The sequence below is a fragment of the Petromyzon marinus genome, chromosome 39 (assembly GCF_048934315.1).
Source record: "Petromyzon marinus isolate PM22_M1 ecotype Great Lakes invasive population chromosome 39, UKy_Petmar_22M1.pri1.0, whole genome shotgun sequence".
Taxonomy (NCBI): domain Eukaryota; kingdom Metazoa; phylum Chordata; class Hyperoartia; order Petromyzontiformes; family Petromyzontidae; genus Petromyzon; species Petromyzon marinus.
Genome location: NC_133705.1, coordinates 9,082,982 through 9,104,482, shown reverse-complemented (window position 1 = coordinate 9,104,482; position 21,501 = coordinate 9,082,982). Strand labels below are relative to the sequence as shown.

General features: G+C 46.2%; 1 protein-coding gene across 2 annotated transcripts in view; it reads left to right on the top strand.

The window, feature by feature from the left end:
• The window catches only part of NPHP4 (nephrocystin 4), a 307,452-nt gene that overhangs the window by 246,200 nt on the left and 39,751 nt on the right, over window positions 1-21,501 (top strand). For both annotated transcript variants that reach the window (XM_032968292.2, XM_076072909.1), the window contains one exon: window positions 1,525-1,608. In XM_032968292.2, coding sequence (XP_032824183.2) covers window positions 1,525-1,608 — 84 coding nt within the window. The remainder of the gene's footprint in view (window positions 1-1,524; window positions 1,609-21,501) is intronic.

The following is a 21,501-nucleotide window of genomic DNA, read 5'->3' as shown; positions in this document are numbered from 1 at the left end:
CTGTTGTTACTTCACGTGGTCCCCTTGAAGTGTCAATGTCTATCAATGTTCCACGGCTTTAATCCCCCCACAAACACTGAAGAAGTTTGCGTCGCTTCATTGTCACGAGAAAAAATAATTAACTACGTAACAAATCTTATCGTGCTTATTCGCTCAGGAAAGCCTCAAGACGTTGTCTTTTTTAGTTTTCTCAGGCGGGGGTGTGTAATCCCAATTCAATAGTTTGCAGGAAACCTTTTCAGCATCTCTATGTCTTTTTTTTGGGCCGATCCGAGTTACATTGTGTGGGGGTTTATTTTTAAGCGATGGGAGGAAACCGGAGTACTCAGAGGGGGAACGCAAGCAGAACAAAAATTCAATACAGAAAGGCACCCGAGTCGGGAATTGAACCCAGGACCTTCTTACTGCGAGACACGAGTGTCACCATTGCAGCACCGCCCAGATTTTTTTTAAATGTATTAGCTGATTTTTTTTACGTTTAATCTAACACTCAGGGGGCAAGTTAATCATTGATTTGTTGTTTAATGTTGATTGGTTAACTCGAAACACATACGTCGAGTGTTATGTTTACTCGTATATATGGGTTGTTATATTCATATGTGTTGTATGTCTTCACAATTGCCACCAGAGGTACATCGGCTACGCGCAATTATTTAAAAAAATATAATTCTTCAATTGATTCGTGACCCCGGTTTGTGATTTAGTCGTCATCCCACTTGTAAGTAGTGCTTTATGTTATCACTCTTTCATTGGGGCATTTGTCAGAGCCCCCTCGTCTTGACAGCTGATCTCTGTTGGGGTGACTATACAATAGACTAAGAGACCAGTCTCTGTTGGGGTGACTATACAATAGACTAAGAGACCAGTCTCTGATGGGGTGACTATACAATAGACTAAGAGACCAGTCTCTGTTGGGGTGACTATACAATAGACTAAGAGACCAGTCTCTGATGGGGTGACTATACAATAGACTAAGAGACCGGTTTCTGATGGGGTGACTATACAATAGACTAAGAGACCGGTCTCTGATGGGGTGACTATACAATACACTAAGAGACCAGTCTCTGTTGGGGTGACTATGCAATGGACTAAGAGACCAGTCTCTGATGGGGTGACTATACAATAGACTAAGAGACCAGTCTCTGTTGGGGTGACTATACAATAGACTAAGAGACCAGTCTCTGATGGGGTGACTATACAATAGACTGAGATACGAGTCTCTGTTGGGGTGACTATACAATAGACTAAGAGACCGGTCTCTGATGGGGTGACTATACAATGCACTAAGAGACCAGTCTCTGATGGGGTGACTATACAATAGACTAAGAGACCAGTCTCTGATAGGGTGACTATACAATAGACTAAAAGACCAGTCTCTGATTGGGATACAAACAACAGATTATTCCTCTTTTGACTATACAATGCACTAAGAGACCAGTCTCTGATGGGGTGACTATACAGTAGACTAAGAGACCAGTCTCTGATTGGGATGCAAACAACAGATTATTCCTCTTTTGTTCACAGGGTCCCGAGGACCCCAGCAGACCGTGGGTTGCCGCGATTACTTCCCAGCAGCAGGCGTCCGCACGACGGGGAAAGGAAATCAAGGTACGGCGGTGGCCATATGGGCGTTGAGTGGTTCGCAAACTCCCGAGTGAAGCTCCTGGATGGAGGATGCCCAATAATTTGGCAGGCGGGCCGAGCGCCATTCACACGTGTCCGAGCGTCTCGCATTATATTTCTCTCCCATCCAAAAGCACCAATACTGACGCCGAGAGCCGTACAAACTTTCCAAAGGTGTCGACCATTTACAACTTCTTTACAACTTCCAAATCAGACCGCCACTTGGCTCGATCCAGACTGATTCCTCACTTCAGTTTGTCGTGAGTCTTGTCACTCAATCTTATTGGTGGTCTTCCTTTGGCTTGTGCTCCTCTGTGACCACCTTAGAGCAACTTTCCTTCGCTTTTCTCAAATGATGCCCCCACCACCTCTGTCTTGTTGCCTCGAGCCAGTTCCCAGCCTTTAGCTCACAACCTGCCTTGTTTTTCACGGTTTCATTTGATGTAAAGCCAGCGACATTTCAATATAGCTGACATTTCGATTACTTTTTCAGGGAACTCACCAAAATGAATGTTAAATGCGGGAAAATATTAAATCTTGGATCACAGCAATTGTGTCAATGGGGGCTTTTAGGGGCCTTGTCTCTCTGCCTGTCTTGTTTGTAATATGGGCCCGCGCTGACGCCCATGAAAGCAATCTAATGTTCGTGTAAAGTCGTGTCGTTGTTTGACACTTGCTCTAGATACAACCGGGCAAATTGATCGCGCGTCACATGGCCGCCACCTCTCCCAATCACACCGTTAGTGCGCGACGTCCTTATTTCCACCAGTGAATCACCTCCCGAGGACATGCGCACGTTGTAAAGCAGCGTTGCGGAGTCCATTGCGTGTGTGTGATTTTCTCCCTTGTTTTTTAACTTCCTTCTGTCGCCACTCAGGCAGCCCCGCCTGCGATGCTGACTTGTGACATCGGTTACAAGAATAAGCATAACGATCTGTATGCCACAGAGCTGCCCCCGTTTACATAGGGCTGTCTCAGAGCGCTTCCTGCGCGATAAGCGACTTAAATCGCACCTCATCTCAATACATTTTGAAATGGGCACCCCCAGTGGCAGTTGTCCCTGCGCGGCACAAAGCGACCTTGGCTCCTGGCCTGCAAGCGGACATCTAGCCTGCCTGCAAGGGGCAATGATTTCTATGAGCAATCCTTAACAAATAACTTGTGGGCAAATCTTGACTTGAAGCTTTCGTGACTGCAGGAATTCATATTCTTGGGTCTTTCGGTAAAGTCACGTAGATAGGTTAAAAGAAAATAACAACAATTACGACGTTTCGATCGCAATGCAAGCAATCGTCATCAGGAGAAAAAAAAATTGCGGGAAAGCTGCTCAGGCAGGATGTTTTCATCGTTTGAAATGGGTGTAGCCCAAGGGTCATAAGCGAAGTGGGCGAAGCCAGTGATGTTAAAGTGAGAAATTTGCATGCGAATGTAAGATCGGAGAGCTACCTCCACGAAGCTGCGGAGGTGTCCGTTGTATTGTGAGAGATTAGCATGTTAATGGAAGATCGCAGAACCACCGCCTGATGACGATCGCTTGCGTAGCGATCGAAACGTCGTAGTTTGTTGTTACTTTTCTGTTATTTTCTTTGCACCTATCCACGTGACTTTACCGAAAGACCCAAGCATATAACTTGTGAGTACTTATTTACTGCCAAATTTGGAGCGTTACACTGTCACACGATGGCTTACTCGTTTCGAATGACGTCAAGGAATTGTTAACGTCCGCTGTTAAGCGGACGGCGTGTACTGTGCGGTTGACGCACCCGGATGCCTGCTGCTGGGAAGCAGTAGAATCTGAATCTTTATTCAGACTGGAGGAATCCGATGAGCTCTGAAGATCTTTTTTCACAGATGTCCAGTATGGGGCGGGTCAATAATTACCAGGGCAGCCACTGGGCTGGAGCCGCGAGCCTCGGAAACGAGCGGCGAACGCGCCCGCGCGCCGTGCCGTGCCACTGCTCCGGTTAAGCCTGGCATCGAACGCGGTACCGTCTCCCCTCGCCGCCGAGAGAGGCTGGAGAAGCCGCGTTCCGCAGGCGTTAAATCCTGCGGGCGTTTTCGCAAGGTCACCGACCGACCGCCGACTTGCCTGCCGCGCTAAGACCCGTGCGTCTCTTCCCATCGATTTTGTTTGTCTGTTTTAGTTTGCTAAAATAAACACAGAATCAAACCTTATGTTTTTTTTCCGACATAATGGGCAGCGCGGTCAGCTCGCCCACTTGTCCACCCACCCAGGCCGCTCGCCAGCACTCTCCGCTCAACTCGCTCCATCACGAAAGCGGGAGATCAATATTTCTCCCGTTCGGGCTACCGCGTGCTCGCCTCCCGGACCATCTTGAAGTGTAATCTCAAACTATTGTTTACACAAGATTCATTGCGCCTGGCCACCAGCCGTAACAGATTATAAGCATACATGATCTCAATTTAAATGATGGACGGCTGTGCAAAGCGGCTGGAGATTGGATGAGCGGGGGGTTGGGATGGAGGCCAGGGCGGCTGGTTTTGGCGGTGGGGCGGGGTTGGAAAGGGCTGGGCGGTGTGGGGAGGGTGGTGTGGGGGGGTTCATAGGAGATGAGAACAGTGGAGTGAGGCTGGTGGGGGTGCAGGGAGCGTGGAGGAAGGTGGGAGGGTGGGGGGGGGGGTTGTGTGGCGTGAGGATTATATTTTACACGTGTGCTGTCAAGGTCAGAACTTGGCACGCGGGCGAGGAATCGCTACGGGAATGCTTGTGGGCGTCGTCGGCAGCGTCCGTGTCTCCCGCGGACACGCGCACCTCTCCTTACGTTGCAAGGGCTTGCTGTGGATCTAAATGAAATGAATTTTCTTTTTTTGGACTTGTCATTTATTTAGCCGGGAAAGGTTTTACTGTTGGCCCAGGCGGCTTAATTGTCAGAGCACTCAGCCGGTACGTTTGATATGCCGAGTTCGAATCCGGGGTTTAAACTGCCCGTGAATTAAACTGGGTTCTCAAGTGCAGTGAGTTGGTGGTCCCAGCCGAGTCGCCAATAGACTGCACGACAAATTATCACGTGATTTAAAAAAAAAAAATTCCTCTTAATTTCGCTCATCGTCTTTTTCTGAGAATTCTAAATCTTGGTTCGGTTGCCGTGCAGTGGATATTTTTCTGTAGCAGTGCCTGTTAGATTACCCGGTGCTCCTAGTATGGATAAAAGAGGTCACGTAAAGGGATCTCAGAAGTAGCTCTGTGATATCTTCTTCCACCAGCCATCGTCTAACACAGGGTGGTGTAGTGCTCGCAGAGAGTTCTGAATGGATTCTTCATCTCTCGTCCTGTTGTTGCAATTTCAGTTATTTATTTTTTTAGAAAGTAACGCAAGCATTCTCTAGAGTGTACTTATACATTGGCTGTCGATTCAGTCCATTGTCTTTCGGGGAGTGAATAAAATTGCTACCACACTCTGGGACGTCAATAATTATTTACCCTATGCGCAGACTGGTCTTTGGCATGAGAATATGGAACGTGAGCCCTGCCCAATGCATGTTTGAACAGGAAAGCAATTGGAGATATATACTTTTTTCATAAAAGCAATAAGCCATAAAATACTTTATTCCAAATTAAATCTACTGTTTCCATTAGAAGCTCATTTTCTTGACGATGGCTCAATCATTTTTGTATGGCAAAAGGTCTCTGCTATGTTTAATTTGTTCCCAGAGCAGCTGTGACATTTCCACCACGTCACCGGTGAAAGTGAGCAGTAGAACCTGATTACATTTTTTTCTCCAATGTGCGCTAAAGCAACAGAAGTAATATGATTTTGTTTGACATTAACGCCGGCGCGTGGGCACGGCGCTAAGCCCCGCACGGCCGTCGATCAGCGCTCGCTGAGTATTTTCCCGACCGCCCGTTGTGTAGCTCCAAAAACACTGCAATAAAAGTTTTATAAAAGTTTCGGTTTAATTCGGCCCAAACTATTACCTCTCACCATTCGGGTGCAATAACCGTACGAGTTTTCTCATGGTAACACCCTAGAGGTACACAGACAGAGATTCCCCGTGAAGGCCTTAAAGAGACTTTTGGGACAAGTGCCGTGAGCGAGAACCTACAAAGCCCCGGCACTGCGCACGTGGGGGTAGGTGACCGACACCGCCCCCGGCCGCCTTTGTCTCACCACTGCTGATGTTTACACTCTGCGCCAGATACAGTGGCACCTCGGTATACATCGTTAATTCGTTCCAGAAGGTAGGAGGACTTATACCGAAAATGACGTCTACCAAATATTTTTACCCATAAGAAATGAAGGGAAAGGAAACAATCCGTTCCAGAGTATAAGAAATTATATTTTATATGGCATATTATACATTAATGGGGTTGTATAACATAATGTAGACACTACTTATTACTAAAATGCATGCAGTGAGGGAAAAAAGTATTTGATCCCCTGCTGATTTTGTACGTTTGCCCACTGACAAAGAAATTATCAGCCTATAATTTTAATGGTAGGTTTATTTGAACAGTGAGAGACAGAAAAACAACAACAAAATCCAGAAAAACGCATGTCAAAAATGTTATAAATTGATTTGCATTTTAATGAGGGAAGTAATTATTTGACCCCTCTGCAAAACATGACTTAGTACTTGGTGGCAAAACCCTTGTTGGCAATCACAGAGGTCAGACGTTTCTTGTAGTTGGCCACCAGGTTTGCACACATCTCAGGAGGGATTTTGTCCCACTCCTCTTTGCAGATCTTCTCCAAGTCATTGAGGTTTCGAGGCTGACGTTTGGCAACTCGAACCTTCAGCTCCCTCCACAGATTTTCTATGGGATTAAGGTCTGGAGACTGGCCAGGCCACTCCAGGACCTTAATGTGCTTCTTCTTGAGCCACTCCTTTGTTGCCTTGGCCGTGTGTTTTGGGTCATTGTCATGCTGGAATACCCATCCACGACCCATTTTCAATGCCCTGGCTGAGGGAAGGAAGTTCTCACCCAAGATTTGATGGTACATGGCACCGTCCATCATCCCTTTGATGCGGTGAAGTTGTCCTGTCCTCTTTTAATTTATTTTTAATTAAAATTTTTGTTCTTATCTACGTGACTTTACCGAAAGAACCAAGAAAAAGGTACAGCTCTTTGGCAATCCAATGCTGGATAAAGGCCTCCCAATGCCGTGTCGGTTGAGGTTGTTGTTTGACCATACTTCACCACGCCGGCCAGTGCTGCTCAATAGAGATAGAGATTCAGGACTCAAAATTTATTTGAAGCTTTCGTGACTGCAGGAATTACTCTTTGGTTCTTTCGGTAAAGTCACGTAAAAATAAAATAAAATAAATAATAGAACACGACGTTTCGATTGCAACACAAGCAACTGTCATCAGGTGTGAATGAATTCAAGCTTGGACAGAGACACATATACAGAGAGAGAGACAACACAGACAGGACTCGTTCAGATATCACTCTCCGTTTGTCTTGAGGCCATCATCGTCATAGCCCACTGCGGTACCGCCAAAGTCAACTTGCAACATCGATGCTTGCACGCAACACAATCGATGCGCCTATTGTGGTACATAGCACCCGTGACGGCAGGGCTTCCGAACCCTAGTCCTCACTCCGTACCAAGGTCCACGTTTCCTCTTCCACCAGCTGTCAAATGTGCAGGGAGTTTTTTTTTTAACTGAGAGTTTTTGGTGAATGGAGACAATTGTGGTAAATAACTGGGATGTGAAACCTGAACTTTGGTCAGCCAGGTTCATTGGTGTACTTATGCAATTTGTACTTATTACACAAATAATATATTTAATGACTTGCTTAGCTTGTCTATACTTTCCACTCAATATCGGTTTTTGTATTGTTAGTTGTAACTTTCTGACCTGCCCCTCCTGGACATCTGTGAAAAAGTGCTTTGAAGCTCATTGGATTATTTCAGTCTAAATAAATATTCTGATTCAGATAAATTCATTGCAAGTGAGATCATACGCTCAATTTTAAGTGCAGTGGCAGTGTACATCTCCTGGTTAGAAAAGCCCTGGGCCAATGGTGTAAGTTGGTGGGGTCAGTCTCACAATAGCACAATCGCTGTTGATTCCCCTACAAAACGGTATTCCTTTTAGTGACCCGGGTCGGTTTGGATGGCTGAATCGATCCACTATTTAGACTCTTTAAACTATTTTAATTTGACCAGGTAAGGCCCACTGAGCTATATAGCTTTTTTTCAGAAGCAACCTGGCCACAAATGATAGCTCAACGAAGTGGATTGTCACGTGGGCATTTATAGCAGGAGCCAACTACTCTAAACGTACTTTTATAAATGTGGAGGGAAAGAGCTGAGGATCCGGAGAAAAATCCACGTGACCACGGGTAGTACATGCAAACTCCAAATACACAAGCGTCAAGAGTCGGGATTGAACGCACGACCTCCTGCATACCGGGCAAGGTTGTCAACTCAGAACACTCCCATTACGAGCCACACACTCTTTCTATCGCTGTACCACCCAGCCCCATTAGGTGCAATACACTATATCAGTATCTGATTGAGTCAGCGTGATTAGGTAAAATCATCTCTGTCCAACCCTCCCACAGACCCTACCTCCTCCCATCCTCATGTCCGGTAGTGCATGGTTAATGTTTTACAGTTCATACGGGGCAAGGGGATAACAAGACGATATTCATCCTAAAAATAACCTTTGAGGCTGATAAGCCTTTCATGAATGTAACACTCCTAATGAATTAGCCATTGATGGTAACGTGGTCATTAGCACTCCCATATTAACTGAAAATCACGTAGAAATCTTAATGGTTCAGGTAATAGTTATTTCTTGAGAGCAGACATAAATGGACCTCACGACATTGTAATTAACTTATAATTGGACCGTGAGCCCAGTTGCGGAAATTACATTTCCTTTGGCCGTTTCGCAGTGCGGGTGGCTCAAACACAAGCTGGGAGAGTCGATAAAGTTTTGGAGACAAGTTCATACGTGAACATACTCATCTCCAGCGTTACATTGTGAGAAATAAAAAAAACTACGCAATAAAAAATATAGTTTTTCCTTAGCTTAAAAAACACTAATTCACGCGGTTTATTGTTGTATTGATTTATTGCAATATGTTTGACGGGGTTATTTTTTGTCGTTTTGCAATTGGGAATACATCAGAGTACCCAGGGAATGGCATTGTATGGAGAGATGAGTGCTCATGCAACTCTTTATTTACAGGCCCGAACCCTTCTTGCTGCCCTGCCCCACGCAGACACCACCATCCAATAGGAATGAACGTCACGATTAATCGAATTCCTTTTTGACATGCAAGCCCTTTTTAATTGAACAAATATGCCTTCGCGACAAATGTTATTCAAAATAAATGTGCCATTAACTCACCACCACTCGACACAGCCAATTAGTAAGGTTTGCCACATGAACGCAAGATGTGCCAATTAGTTATTACTTCAGCACATCCGTCTGATGGAGAGTAAGCCCACAACAAGAACTCAATGCTGAGGTACCGGCCCTGGTTAGACACTGCCTCACGAACGCATACTTCACCTGGAATGGAACATTCTACAAACAAGTTGAAGGTACCCCAATGGGTTCGCCCTTATCTCCAGCCAGTGTTCTCATGGGAAAATTTGAGACGGATACAATCCAGACATCCACCCTTCGTTCTTCCTTGTGGAAGAGGTGAGAAGATGACACGTTTGTCATCTTGCCACATGGCCTACTAGCTCTGGGCCAATTCTTCAACCACATCAATTCCATACACCCAGCCATCAAATTCACCATGGAGGTGGAAAAGGATGGCAAGTTGCCATTCTTGGATGTTTTAATCGAAAAGAGACCAGATGGCTCAATGGGACACTCTACAGGAAAGCCACCCATACGCATGCCTACCTAAAACCTGACTCTCACCACCATCCATCCCAGAAGAATTCCCTCAGTAAAACTCTACACCATAGAGCTCGATGTATTATAGACCATCACCACCTAGCCAGTGAACTGGAACACGTACACCAAGCCCTCAAGATGAATGGATATTCAAACTACACAATCCGTAAAGCTATCACCCCAACCATTGGGAAAGAACCATCTGAGGACCCAATCAAAACCATCACCTTGCCATACATAGTAACAACAAAAATTAATTTCCAAAATTATGAGCAAACACAGGATCCAGGTTCGATTCAACACAGTACATAAAATTCGTGATCTGATCCCATCTGTGAAGGATGTGATCCCTGACATGCAATACCCCGGCGTCTACAAACTTAGCTGTATGTGCGGCAGTAGTTACTTCGGGGAAACTAAGCGACATGTCCCGGATTGTGTTCGTGAAGATAAGGCAGATCTGAAACACGGTAGGACTAATTTCTCAGCCGTGGCTGATCATTGTTTTAATGCTGTGGACGCACACGAAATAGATTTTTCCAAGACGAAGGTGCTCTGCAAACCCACTGGCTATCAGCAAAGATTCGTTCATAAAGCCATCCAGATCTATAAAAGCAGACGCAATTTCAACCGAGAAGATGGGTACAGACTGAGCAATCATTGGAAGGACGTTATTAACCAGTTTAAGTCTTAACGGGCTGTGATGTTCCAAGCCTACCACCTTCCGATGTTAGCTGTTATTTTTGGCTCTCTGATTTTTTTACATAAACAGATTTAATTTCTCACTAACACTAACTAACCTTGTGCGCCATCCTCGAGGCGTCTGCTTCACGATCTGCCATTAACATGCTATGCTCGTGCATTAACATAGCCACCGTGGTGCACTCGCCGTGAAGGAGTCTCGGCGATCTTGCATTGACATGCTAATTTCTGCCTGGCAGCCCTGTGATTGGTGGAAAGCCCACCACCGTCGCGGTCGCTGCCCACCACTTGCATTGGCTGTTGACATTTGGGCTACGCCCATTTCAAACCTTTATAAGCAGTTTGTCTTGAGAAGCGAACCCTGCTTTTCCTGATGGCGACCGCTTGTGTTGCGATCGAAAAGTCGTGATATTTTTATTATTTTCATTATTTTTTCTATCTACGTGACTTCACCGAAAGACCAGAAGAATATAAACCCACAACATTTACAAAATGAGTACGATGTTTCACTGGTGATTACAACCAGCTTCATCAGGCCAATCGCCAATGTTGTGGGTTTACTCTCCATCACACCAATGTGCGGTGGTAGTAGCTAATTGGTTCGTTTTGTTCACGTGACAAACCTTACTAATTGGCTCTGTCGGGTGTTGGTGGGTTAACGACACATTTACGAGATCTAACCCAAAAACCTTCTCGCTTGGCTGATGGTAAGAAGGAATTAGACGGTATAAACGAGACAGTGCAGATGATGCAATACAGATGAGACGGGCATCAAAAACGAAATGATACAGATGAGGAAGAATGAACAAGAAAGATGGTACAAATATAGACATTAGCAATCACACGGACCAAAATGAGAAAGACGGGACAAATGAAATAAAAACAATGATCCCCCGTGTAGTCGTGACGGACTTTCCGGGCTATTGCTGTTAGCGAGCACCTATGAAGGTCGGCATCGCATACGAGGGGGTGGGTAGCTAGCACCACGCCCGGCCGCCTTTGTCTCCCCACTGACAACGTTTACACTGCGCTCAAGTCACTCATTTGTAGGATGAGGCATCCTACAAATGAGACAGAACGGAAGAGACAGACAATACGAATAAGACGACCAACATTTACAAACAAGGCAAAGAGAATGTTTTCTTGAATCGGTTCTGTGACCCACATCATAACAAATCATCGATCATTTTTTTGCGTTTGTTCTACACGTTGTTTGGACAGCTTTGTTTGCTCAAATTGTAAAAATTACGAAATTATTTTGGAGGTAACTTAACAATCGTAACATAATCCACTCTTACACACACAGCGAAATACACAGATTATGAGCACGAGAATATATTTAAATCAACGAATCGATGCATTGCTACAACAACCGCCATTCGCCAATAAGTGGCAGTGACGTCACCACGGCGCATGTGCCAGGCTATGTGCACTTTAAGGCCACGCGAAGTGTCGAACGCCCAGTGACAGGAGATCACGGGATAGACCCAGGTACCATGGGTTGACTGAATGAGATGACTGGCAGATGCACCACGTGTGGCCCCTACTGTGTCAACTTGCTGTGTTTTAGCCACGTACACCTCATTCTGGATCTCAACCCTGCATGGCCCACAAACCCCATCTCATGTTTTTTGGATTACAAGCATGCATCGCTGCTATCACACCCACTGGGCCTGGGTTCAACCAAACAAGATCTACTCAGCCCGTGCAATAACACGTCGACACGCGTGCTGACGTTGGTCCAAAAACCGCCCAGCCGCTCGCATCGTGACGCATTGTCCTTGTCGTACATGCACGTTCTGCTTGTCGTAACATTGATTTTTTTTGTCCTTTAAAATGAGAGGGATATACATTCTGTGCACCGTTTAAAAAAAAAAAAAACTTTTAGTGTATTTTCTAGCTCTGAGCTATTTATGCTTTAAGCCTTTTAAGGGACTTTGAAAGGGTAAGACCATGACTGACTGACAACTGAGACCGTAACCTATTGCTGAAATTCATGTGCGCGCCGACCTGTTTTATTTGCATTTATCTTTAAACAAAAAAAAATCACGTCCGTAATGTGTCAATTGTTATTGCAGAAGAAGTTACGTCCACGGGGGCCACGCAAACTTTCTTATTAAACTTCACCAATCAGTGGGGCATGATGTCCAGTAGGGACATTGCAGATCTAAGTCATTTGGTACAAAAGCACATTACGCTGCTCCTTTGCCAGATTGCAAGCGTCCAACGAGTAAATAAGTAAACACACTGCACGGAGCGATGTTTGTTTATTATATTATTACCTGCAATCCATTACGATAGTAAACAGCGGCTTTGTACAATGTTTCCTTACTGGACTGAACTGCCCAGGGGGCTCTTGCCTGTAACACCAAGCGGCCCAGCAATATTTGTTTAAAACTGGATCAAGCCCCTACTGATAAGACTTGGAGAAGTTGACATCTGCGGCAGAGTTTACTTTGAACCGTTGCTGCTGGGAAAACATTGAGTCGAAAAGGCCCACTGGTTGGTGAACTTTAATGTATACTCTTTGGTTCTATTCGGTAAAGTCACGTAAAAAACAACAACAACAAAAAATGTCACGACGTTTCGACAGCGCTGTCCTCTAGACAGTCTGGTCCCTTCACCTGATGAAGGCCACTTGTGTTGTGGCCGAAACGTCGTGAAATTTTTGTATTTTTTGTTGTTGTTTTTTACGTGACTTTACCGAATAGAACCAAAGAGTATGGATCCTTGCAGTCACGAAAGCTTCAAATCTAGAACTTGAATGTAATATAATTTCTACTTTGTAGTAAAAGAGACCAGCACTATTCAATCAATTGATTGTATTCTTCAACAGACCTCACGTTGGTCAACGACAGAGGATGTGTATCGCAGTTGTGCAAGGTTGGGAGTTCCAATACGAGGGCCTGATTCTGCCACTTTGCTTGTTAAACTTTCTCAGAGATCGACAAAACCGAGCCACTCTGCCGGTATGGCACGCGATGGAAGCGTCGCAGAAATCCGAACGTACGTGAGATCAGTTTCAGTTTATTTATTTTGGTATAGCCCTGTGAGCCATTCGGCTCTTGAATCGGGTGCAACCACAACAAACAAAAAACACGAACAAGAAAACATCTTAAAGTGACTATATGTGACTGTGCAAACAGAAAAATCCATGAAAAAAACCAGCAAGATATTCCTGAAAAAAGCACCGTACACCAACGCTGTGTGCAAAAAATCCCAGTGGGATGCAAGTCAAACAACAACAACAACCACAAGAAAACTTAGATTAAGGCCATCAGTCTAACGCCTGTTTGCCGTTGTCTAGAGCCGAGCGGGGGTTGAAAAGGACACCTTTGAGCAGCGCTCATTCTGCTCGGACTCGGCTCTAAAAAGAAAAGAAAAAAAACCCGCGCAAGTCAACGTTGCCACAAAAAGAAGTGAAGATGAGAGAGAGAATGCGGGGGGCGGTGGAAGCCTCTCCGGCGAGATGTCCGGCTCTCCGTGTCCCGCGGCGTGACATTGCTGAGCGGCCGTCCTCCCTCCCTCCCCCCCGCCCCGCGATCCCATCGGAGATGTCTCCGCCGTCCACCTCTCCCGCCGCCACCGAGCGATAACGTTTTAACTGGCTCGCGCATCTGCCTTCGACGAGCCTGCGGGCGACTTTTTAAAGATTGAAATGCTTGCCGGCGCGAGTGTTCGCTCAGCGCTGGGAGGAGCAGGGAGCGCTGTGGTGAAACGGCATCGGCGAAAACGAGGTTGCACATTGCGTAACCAACGAGAGCCGCCTGTGCGTTTATTATTATTTCCCAACGAGGGCCGCAAATTTTAATTGGAGCCGCAATTCTAATGTATTTTGTTTATTTGGCTTCCACCGCAAACTCATTTGTGAGTTTGCGCAGTGTAAATTATTACACCGCGCAAGGCTTCGGACGCGGTCAGTCCCACGAGCATCGTTTGGAAACGCAGAATGGTCACACGAGTGGAGGTGCCCCGGGGAGTGAAGGATATGGCGACACCGTTGGCCGGTCTGGCATTCAGTCCGTCGATTTCCTTCGCCGGGTGCAAGCATCAGCCGCGCATACTCACCGCGTGCTTGTCGCGCGCAGGTCACCTGACACATACCGCGCGTCTCCAGGGACAGCCAGTCAGCATGTCTTCGATCCCGACCTGTATATTTGGAGGAGTTTGCATGTTCTCCCCGGGGTCGCGCGTATTTTTCTCCGGGTCCTCCAGTTTCCCCCCCCCCCCCCCCCCACATTTAGAATCAACACGCGTTTGGAGTATTTGTCTGCTGTGAATTGCCATGTGATGCGCCACTTCGGTGAGCTCTCATTTGTGGCGAGTTCGCTTCTGAAAAAGAGCTACATAGCTCAGTGGTCCTGACCTGGTAAAATAAAAAATAGTTCACTTTTTTTCTCAGTTTAGTTTTCCTCTCAATAAAATGCGACAGAGTCCTCATCAATATGTGATAGGGTGCTCACCACTATATTACTAAAGAAGTGCCTTCACGACAGCAGTACTTTTGGTTCTGCCAGCGGGACACGGAGGCTGGCGCTTGCAGCGGCGGTTAATTTTCCATGCCTCCGCCAGCGTTACTGGAGATTTCGTAAGCCAGGTTGGGGTTGTTTTTGTTGACACTCAAACGAGCGGACCAGTGTTCTTCTTAAGTGAAGGGACCCTAATTTAGCGGTGGGTGGATAGTCACCGAAGTTATCCTGGTGCGGGGTGGTCGCTTCCAATGTTAATGTGCCATTTTATTCAGGGACTACTTTGTTGTCATCTTGGTGTGGTCTGGGACTATTTTGTTGTTGTTGTTGTTGTGTTTGCTGCCTCGCCAAAATCTTGATAAATAAGGCTTATGTAATTAATTAACGTGTTTATATTTAGTAACTTGCTTATTGTTTTCTCTATTTAGCAGTCCTATCGTTTTTTGTATATTTTTCTGTTGTAACTGGGCATTTGTGAAAAAGAGCTTCATAGCTCATCCGATTCCTCCCGTCTAAATCAAGATTCTGATTCTGAATAGGTTATACTGGACATGCAACTATTTTTTTGTTCCACACGAAGCATTCTTAGATCCCGTAATTTACGTGCATGCAAGGTTTAAACGGGTGGGTATCTTCCATACACTAAGTTAATGTACCCACTCCACCTCTTGTTAAGTTGTTAATCACTGGTGTGTGTATCGGGAAGCATTCGTTCTGGCAGTGGACAGATTATGGCTGATGACGATGGTGTGTCGGTGTCAAAGCCACCACACCAATGGCACCCGCTATCTTATTTAACCCCATTTGCAAAAACAAGGGTTTTATTTGTCAAATTATACATTGCAATAAGTCATTTGCATACCTGTCAACCCCTTATCAGTGCCCTACATTATTACAGACAAACTCAGACCTTATTGGTCACGCCGTGACCTTATAAATCTCAACGTTCATCCTACAAAGTCCCGTCCCAAGGGAGAAACACAAACAAATAGACAATTTTTTGTCCGTATGGAAACGGCTGTACCCCGTATGGACCTGAAAGGTATTTACCTGTACAATAATGTGGGTAAACCGTATGGGTTGACAGGTATGGTTTGGTGTAGTGTAGTGCATAGTGTAGTAGTGTAGTGTATAGTAATGTAGTGTACATGGTATACATTTACAGTACTGTACAGTGAGTCTCGAGACACACATTGTGATCGCAATGCGAAAACAGTTCTCGCGCAACGAGAATATTTGTTACGTCACCAGCATTGACCTTGCGCTTAATTTAAACGAATTTGCTAAACATGTGTATATACATAAATAAATACATCACATTGGATAAGTGTTGCTATCCGTTATAAGGGGGATCAATGAATGGTGACGCCAGCACACTCGCCCGTGAAATTGGCCAAACAGCACAACACAGCAGGGCATACCTGACATAAAAAAGGAGTCTTAAGACTAAGTGAGGCTTTCGTGAATAAACAAAAGGCATTATTAGTATTGTACATTACGGGGCAATAAAATCTATGCTCATGATATCGGGGCGCCTGAAGCGAATGGTAGGAAGGTTGACGGAATATTGCACGGAACAGGTGGCGTGCCAATTGTCTTGGGACCAGGCCGATGGAGCGCTGAGAGGGCTTTCAACGCAGGGGAAGGTGGCGATGAGAAGAGTCCGGCGGGAGAGGAGAGGTCAGGAAAGGTCAAGGGTTAGTGGAGGTCACGTCGATCACAAGTAGTCATTATCATGGGACCTTTTTTTTTTATGCCGGTATCAAAGTATAAGAAATAAGAATAGGTTTTACCCTTTCTAGCAATGAAACAGAAGTTGTTAAGATGTTCAAGCACCAAATAGAAACCTTTTGCAAGGAATCCAGTTGGCATTAACCGCACGCACGGTACTTGTGGTGAACATGCAAACAAACAAGTTCTGATCATTTATATCGGAGCATGTTTGAGCATGTATAGCTCACGCAGTTATAGCTGCTCACCACGAGCTATCAGTGCTCTGATACGTGCGGCATTGTCCTTTTGCCGTTCGCCTTTTGGCGTTTTCTGATCTGACACTGGTGAGACAAGGCCATAGAGAAGGCTGTCTCTGGTGTAGGTCAATCGGTTTCAAAGACAATGAGTATATATACATACTCTATGGTTCTTTTGGTAAAGTCACGTGGGTAGAAAAAATAATAGATCACGACGTTTCGATCGCAACACGAGCAATCCTCATTGATAACGATTGCTTGTGTTGCTTGTGTGTATTATTTTTTTCTACCTACGTGACTTTACCGATAGAACCAAAGAGAATGGATTCCTGCAGTCACGAAAGCTTCAAATCAGGATCGAACAATGAGTGTATTATCAGCGCACGTTTGTGTGCATGTTCACCACAACTTTGAAACATCGGCAATGCATGCAGTGGGTTGCAGAAGAGGTGAGGTCATAGAGGAGGCTCGCCCGCATTTATTCACACCTCGTCATTTAAGGCACGTGGACTATCACAAAGCTGGTATCACACCTACAGGACTCGACTATAATTTTATTGGTGTGCACTGGATCCTGGGGGGTAGGGGTTGATGCATCGATTCGTATTGATTTCTAAGCTCCGGGTGCATGCCGAGAAATCTGGTGCTCGATAATCGATGTTTCCACGATTCGCACATGTAACGAGTCCACATCACCACCGCAGCCACTCGACGCGCTGAAATATCCCCCACAGCGTGACAAAATAGAATTGATCCGCGAATCGAATCGTGGCAATTCACCATTCGGGGGGGGGGGGAGGGGGGGGACCGGGGGGTTAAGTGGAGGGGGTTGAGGTGTGATGCATTCCATCCCGGCTGGGTCTGGGTTATCTGCTGCAAGTACCATCCGGCATGAGGTCCCACTGGTGGTGTCGCAGCACACGAATCGACACACACATCCCTTACCCTCCTCCTCCTTGCGGCTGCCATGTCGCGTAACGGACGAACGGTCTCTACCAATCGGCCCATACATGCGATTCTTTATTCATGCGTGTGCTTGTATGTATGTTGAACTTATTTCACACCGTACGTAAGCCAACAGTGCTAATCGGATGTGCGGGGGGGGGGGGGGGGAAGGACAACGAACTCAACGCAAAAAGCAGTTCTAAAGAAAACAAAATTTCCATCAAGATATTTTAAACGTGCATAGCTCCAGTGGTTTCCTAAAATCAGAAGGAAGAGCATTCCAGACGGCCGCAGAAGCACACCTGAGAGCACGCAATGATGTGTCAACCATCTTTGTTCGTTGGCTAGCGCAAAAGCCGCTGTTGCGAGGATGACCGGAGTTTGTGCGATGATTTTTGCCCCTTGACGAGGTCGGCAGCTTCGACGTGAAGTATATGCCACCTATTTTTTTCCCGTCGTACGAGGGACCCCTTAACTCTTTCGCCTCAATCTTAGCCGCCGAGACATTTTCACCCCAATTGTCCCCCCGTGCGGAGGCTCGGCCGAATGAGAAGGGAGGGAAGCGAGCGGTGAGAGTCACGGCTGCCGTCGATTGGCTCGTAGTAGCCGCAACGTCGCGAGAATATTCAGCCGTAATAACTTGCGCGCTGAGCTCAAAAGTCTCGAGGTGCCTCTGCCAGATTCCCCAGTTGAAATGCATTCGTTGAACTCTTCAAAGAGCGTATATTTGTATTCATTTACAAAGTCACGTAATCGTCTATTCCGTTATAAAACCTCACTGATTGTCAGCACTTTTGCAGAGTGGTCCTGTTGTTGATTTTATGTTACCTACAATTTTCCTCTATACATATAAAATGTGTTATTTAGCGTTTTCAATGTAAGTTATACTTGAGTTGTTAGAAGTTTTTTCAACGTCATGACTGTTAGATTTACATGTGCGCATGGTTATCGCTTGCTGACCGAGGTCTCCCTTGCAAAAGAGACTGCTGGTCCCAATGTGATTTGTATAGAGTTGGTGATAATGATGACGGTGATGGATTGCCCAAGTAAATACCACGCACACAAGGGAAGAACACTCCCAGCGTATACACGGACATCTTTCTCTACCCTTTAGACTCCCTGCTGCAGTGCATGATTGTGTTCCCGTGCACGTGATCTCAGTGTGATCCACTAACACTACCTCCAATCCGCTGAATTACAGCTGCACATTGGCACCGCATCCTGGCAGTATTCCTGCACGCACTAGCTTTGTTTTCCGCCAGCTGAATTGCTGTCCATTCACTGGGTTTACAGTCATGAATAGGATGAATAACTCCTTGCTTATTTGAATCACCTTTGCCCTGCCGACTCGTCCTCTCTCGTACCTTCCGAGTCACCGGCACCACTTTGTGGAGTCAGCAGCACACGTGGGCCTAAATAGAGGCTGGCCTCCACCATGGGAATGTGGAACTTCAGCCGCTGGATCGCATTATTATATACGGCGGGGGGCCGGGGGGGGGGGTGGTGGGTGCGGTGGACATGGGCCAGCAGTAGCGCAGAGGTTCGTGTTTCGAGCCCAGAGGTCACCCTGCTTAACAATGCGGGAGTATTAACTGTACGTACGCACCATCTGCTTCGGAGTAAAGGCAGTCGACGTTGGAGAGTATGCGTGTCGAACTTTCTTGGCACGGTATGTTAGCGAACCGTGCTAATCGGAGGTGCCAAGAGCTAGGCCGTGTGTGCCGGCATCACGGCCAGAATCTCCCAACTTTGAACAGTCACTCAGATTGCTTAATTGGGTGAAGCCAAATCGCCGCGTCCACCACCCGTATGCTCGTCTGCATTCGACGGAAGATTCGCTCTAGCCTTGCTCGACGAGAATTGGCGCGAATGGCAAATGTAACTACGCGAGTATTGTAATACACGGCTCGTAAAGAATCCTTGATTATGATGATTTTTTTTCCCCACGAGAAGCTAAAGCACCGTTGTGTTTTGCCGCAGAGGTTCACGAGCGCTCTTGTGTTTATTTTTTTTACTTGACCAAATCGAACCGAATCTCCTTCACGGTTGACGGGCGGTGGAGGTGGCGTAGCCAGCGGTCAGCCGGCGACGGAGAGGGAGTTTCTCCCCTCGTCCTCCCCCTCCCGTCATTGCCCTGACATTGCCCATCCAAGGCAATAAACGAAGCTCCCCATCCTCGCACAGTTCACTGCACGCAATTATAACGCAGGGAGTCGGTTTGCAGGACTAGAGTCTAATGGCAGAGATAATAGCCTTCGACAAGATGCAACCGTTGCCATGGGTAAAGTCGTGTCAGGGTTTTTAAAAATGTATATATATCAGTTCAACCCCCACTAGAGGACATTGTGTGATGGGAAGTTTGTGGTTTTTATTGCCTTTTGGGTAATTTTTTTGTTATTCTTAGTAGTTATTTTGCAGCGATTAGCTTTAAAGACACACACTGTTTACTCTGGCGAAAGTTTTAGCATCGGGGCGATTTTTTTTTGCCAGATCGCTCCTCCGAAATGACCTGAGAATCGGTCCCTTCGCACGCTATGGCGTAAACATGCCGAGACGTGGCCTGATAAAAAAAAAAACAGCTCTCGCGGCTTACAACAAAGGTTTTTCCCTCGGCTGGACATTTCTGTTGCACGGGCATGAAACCTCGACTATTCTCAGTCGGCTGGATTGTGCCCAATCTCATCGGACGCCGGAATCTTAAGCGGGGATGAGACTGGTTAGCTCGACACTTGATAACTAATAATGTCCTTTGTTAAGGAAGTCTCACCGAGTGTCAAGACCCTGTTTGTAGGAGGGTCATGCATTGGGATGTTTGGCTAGTTTCTTAATTGAGTATTTTATTGAGTGGAAAGAAAGTTCTGGCCCAGAAGGAAAAAAAAAAACATGCCTGCCATGATCATCTTAATCAGCAGTAAGAGCAGAATCCTTGCCAAAAGCAATGGCATCATTGTCACCTTTATCAGCATCATCAGCATCATCATTGGCATCATCATCATCATCAAGCAGCTGCAGCCAGAACATCACCATTTGCATCGAGAGCATCGCAGTTGTCATCACTGTCAACAGAAGCAGAAACAACGATGTCACCTCCATAAACAATATAATTAATCATCATCAATCGCAGTAGCAGCAGTGACAGGTCATCCCTGCGCGGTGCCATGTGGCTAGGTGGGAAGTGATAGTCCAGCAGTTGGCGTGCTGCCCTAAAAACCTGGCGACCTGAGTTCGATTCCAGCTCATGGGTACCACCACCAGTGACGATTATCTGAACCGGTTCTGGGCCTCCCCTAGGTCGACTCTGGTATAGTGTGTAAACATTACTACTGGGGAGACAAAGGCGGCCGGGCGTGGTGTTGGCTACCCACCCCCTCATGTGCCGTTCCAGCCTTCATAGGCGCTCGCTAACAGCACTTGCCTTTGGTGATCACACGGGGTGCAGCGGTAAACTCGAAAATTAAAACAATCCATCTCGCTCCTGCGCATAAACTTATCTCATCACTCCATCTCCATGGTGGGCTTACTTTTAGGCACGTTCCATAACCAGTCTCATTCCTTGACCATCATCCCTTATGGCAATGTGTCCTGCCCAATTCTACTTACTATTTGTAACGGTCCACACGATGTCTCTAATTTACATTTGTTCTCTGATCCATGCGTTCCACTTTCATCTCTTTAAGTGAATGTCGAGGCATACATCATTCCTCAATACTTTGCATGGTTTTCTTACCCTGCCTCCAATATACAAAGACAAAGATCCCCCCGTATAGCCTTAACAAAATGTTCGGGGCAAGTGTTGTTAGCGAGCACACGAGGGGGTGGGTGGTCAGCACCACCCCCTCGTGCCAATGTTTACACACTGCAGCAGGTACTCATTTGAGGCTGAATTGACCTAGGGGAGGCCCAGTACCGGTTCATATAATCGTCACTGGTGTTGGCCATGAGCGGGAATCGAACTCGGG